Source organism: Papio anubis, unplaced genomic scaffold (genome assembly GCF_008728515.1).
Source record: "Papio anubis isolate 15944 unplaced genomic scaffold, Panubis1.0 scaffold3341, whole genome shotgun sequence".
NCBI classification, from domain to species: domain Eukaryota; kingdom Metazoa; phylum Chordata; class Mammalia; order Primates; family Cercopithecidae; genus Papio; species Papio anubis.
In genome coordinates, this window is record NW_022163475.1 from 1 (window position 1) to 3,000 (window position 3,000).

Consider the following 3,000-nt stretch of genomic DNA (forward strand, 5'->3'; position numbering starts at 1 on the left):
GGATCTTAAAACTCCCATATGGGTGCTCTTGGCACTGCCTCCTCCACCCCCATCTAGTCAGTGCTGCCCGATCTCTGCCAAATACATCTGACTTCTGAGCTTCCACAAGGTTCCAGGATTCAGTCCCTGCCCTACATATTGGGCAGGGTGCAGTGGGGAGTGGGGAACAATGGAGGGGCTCGATGGCACAGAAAAAAGGACAAGACACAGTGAAAGTGGCTTGGCCTACAGCAGTAGAAATTTAAGTTAGATATTAGGAGGAACTTTCCAGCAGTGAGAGTCATTAGACTTTGACTAGGAGGCTACAGAATTCTCTCTCCCTGAAAGTTCGAAAAACATTGAAAGGGCTGCTGTCGCCTACCAAAGACAATGTCTGAGCAGAGGGAGGGAGTCACGGCTTCTGGGGTAAACACTAGGTCGAGTGTTGAACCAGGGAACAGCAGCAGCAGGATGAGCCTCACCTCGCACCAGGAGCCAGACGGATGCCCTTGTGACCCCATTGGCGTTGCTGGCCATGCACTGGTACCTCCCACCATCTGTGGGGATGACGCCCCTGACCTCCAGGGACAGGTCAGCCAGCTGGGCGACTCGGCCCGTCGAGGCCGGCAGGACTCGCCAGTCCCGGACCCACGTCAGGTTGTAGGGGGCCTCGCCTAGGACCTGGCAGGATAGGATGGCAGTCTCCCCTGGGGACACGGTCACGTTGGGAGCAGGGACCAGCTGCGGCGGGGGATCTGCAGGGACATAAGCACAGGAGGAACTGAGGAGCTGAGGCAAGGGAGGGGGTCATCGTGTAAGCCCAGATGCTGCCTAGACCTGGGACCCTGCTCTAACCCCACCCTGAGGTGCAGGGTCCGCCGGAATCAGATCGTTCAGGATATGTCAGCCAGCAGCATGGGTGACCAGCATCTGCTCACCATCAGGCACCACCCCAGTGGGAGGTCATTTCTCCCACCACCATTATACACCCGCCAGGGGCTGCACGATACACGCCTGCTCTCCAAATAACAGCCAGTGCAACGTGCAGCAAGCCGGGCGCCCATCTTCGTGCCTCCGAGTCGAAGATGCCACACCGAGGAATAAAGCCTTGGAAATCTCCAGCCAGGCGAAGAGAGCAATGTGTTCAAAACGATTCTCTGTACCAACAGCAAGGCTATTTATAGCAGCCAAATATGCCCCCAGGGAGGAAAGCACTAAGCAAACTGCTATCCGGATAGCAAAAAGCCACAAGAAGTGGCAAGATCAGAGACTGCTGAACATAGAAAAAAACCGAAAAGGAAGTAAATCAAATGGCAGAATGGAGGGATTACAAGTTATTTTGATCTTCTCTTTCGTTGTTTATATTTTTCCAGCCTCCCTACAAGGAGCATGTGTAGTTTCTGGCCGTCTATGTAGAGTGGCTGATCTTTCCACACTTACGGGTTTCCTTTTTTTTCTTCTACAAAGCAGCTTGCATTCGTAATTTTTAAAATAAAACCAATTTCATTTGGAGACAGTCTGTGGTGTTTCCAACCTCCCCAGCTCGATGGCACCATCCCGGCCAGGACTTGGAGGCACAAAGGTTGTCCCGACTGAGAGATGGATGGCGGCCCCTGAAAGCCGAGCCTCAAGAAGTCAGAGCTGGGATCAAAGCTGGGCAGGGCAGGAAGACCCAAGCCGCGTCCTCAGCCTTCCTCCAGCTGAGACCCACAGGCCGTTCCTGGGTGAGACAGACACAAAGGAGGGGCAGCAGGCAGGTGGCAGCCTGGGTAGCCAGACGCGGGATGACGAACAGTCCCGGCAGCTGGCTGGAGACTCACTGGGAGGAAATCCTAGGCGGAAGAACCCAGGAAGAGGGTAAGGAAGGGGTACATGGAGGGGCCCCAAGGGACAGACCTGTGACGACAATCTGGGCCTTTGCTCGCCCGATCCCAGCCCTGCTGATGGCTGTGCACTCGTACATGCCCTCCTCGGCCTTGGAGGCCCGCGGGATCTCCCAGCTGCTGTTTCCTGACTGCCTGTGAACAGGGAACAGTAGGAGACGCACAATCACCGGTCAGGGCCTCCCTGGCCTCATCTGCCCCTCAGGACTTCAGTCCCCTGAATCCTGCCCCAAGGGCAGACCCCAATTCCTCTGTGAGACGCAGTGAGAAGACGTACACAGCCAAGTACATCGACAGTCCATGACATGCTGTGTGACTTGGAGTCAGGTCCTTACTCTCTCCAAGTCCTGGGCTCCCATCCTTCCTGCTCTGATGCCCACGGCTGGGCCCTGCATGGGCTGAGTTTTCCGGGAGCTGAGGAAGGCCCCCGGCTTCTTCACCAGCTGATGGCCCAGCAGTGGTGGGAGTCTCAGGGACAAATTTCTCCATCCCTGGCTGCACTGGAAGTCCCAGGCTGGGCTGCCCAGGAGGACAGTGACAGAGACCAAGGTCTCTCTCCTGCCACCCACTCCCCTGAGATCCCTCCCGGGCCTCAGCAGCCAGGAGCCCTGTGGCTGGGGACAATCAGCTGCCAGGGGCCACTCACTGAAAGTGCCTCTCTTCGCCCAGCCTGGCTTCACCTCGCCGCAGCTGCAGCCGGAAGGGAAGGGCGCTGTGCACCGAGCAGGAGATCAGCAGGGGCTGGTGCAGGTAGCCATGGATCCTGGGGGCCATGCTGACGAGGGGAGCGCCTGTAGGCAGGGACCAGGACTCAGAATGTCTGCCCACCGCCCCCTCACCACACCCGGTGACACAGAGACCCGTAGGGATGTACCAGCAGCCAGGAGGCCAGGATTCAACCCCTGGCTCCACCACTTGGTGGTCACCTCTCTAAGCTCAGTTTTCACCTCTGCAAAATGGGGTGATCATGGTACCATCCTCCCTGTGTTGTCCTGAGGAGCTGGTGAGAAGTGGTGCATGGAGAACTCGTGGCACAATACATGTGGCATCACCAGTTTCCCTAGGCGCAGCTCCTGGGGCTTTTGTGGTTTGTTAGACTATTCAACTCAAGACTGGCCAGCCCGGACCAGGCCCTTCC

The 3,000-nt window shown here is 57.1% G+C and overlaps 1 protein-coding gene across 1 annotated transcript; it reads right to left on the bottom strand.

The window, feature by feature from the left end:
* Positions 1-12: 12 nt before the first annotated feature.
* Positions 13-2,969, bottom strand: LOC116273050 (hemicentin-2-like). Its single transcript, XM_031661995.1, has 3 exons — positions 2,509-2,969; positions 1,876-1,997; positions 13-734 (listed from the first exon to the last, which is right to left on the bottom strand). Exons 1-3 carry the CDS (start codon positions 2,634-2,636, stop codon positions 358-360), a joined length of 627 nt encoding a protein of 208 aa, XP_031517855.1. The 5' UTR covers positions 2,637-2,969; the 3' UTR covers positions 13-357.
* Positions 2,970-3,000: the final 31 nt, after the last annotated feature.

Bases quoted from the DNA above. Each gene is read 5' to 3' on its own strand.
- LOC116273050 (XM_031661995.1), bottom strand. From the start codon at position 2,636: ATGGCCCCCAGGATCCATGGCTACCTGCACCAGCCCCTGCTGATCTCC. The intron at 1,998-2,508 runs GTGAGTGGCCCC...CCCTGTTCACAG, and splicing joins GGCGAAGAGAGGCACTTTCA to GCAGTCAGGAAACAGCAGCT. The intron at 735-1,875 runs GTCTGTCCCTTG...ATGTCCCTGCAG, and splicing joins GGCCCAGATTGTCGTCACAG to ATCCCCCGCCGCAGCTGGTC.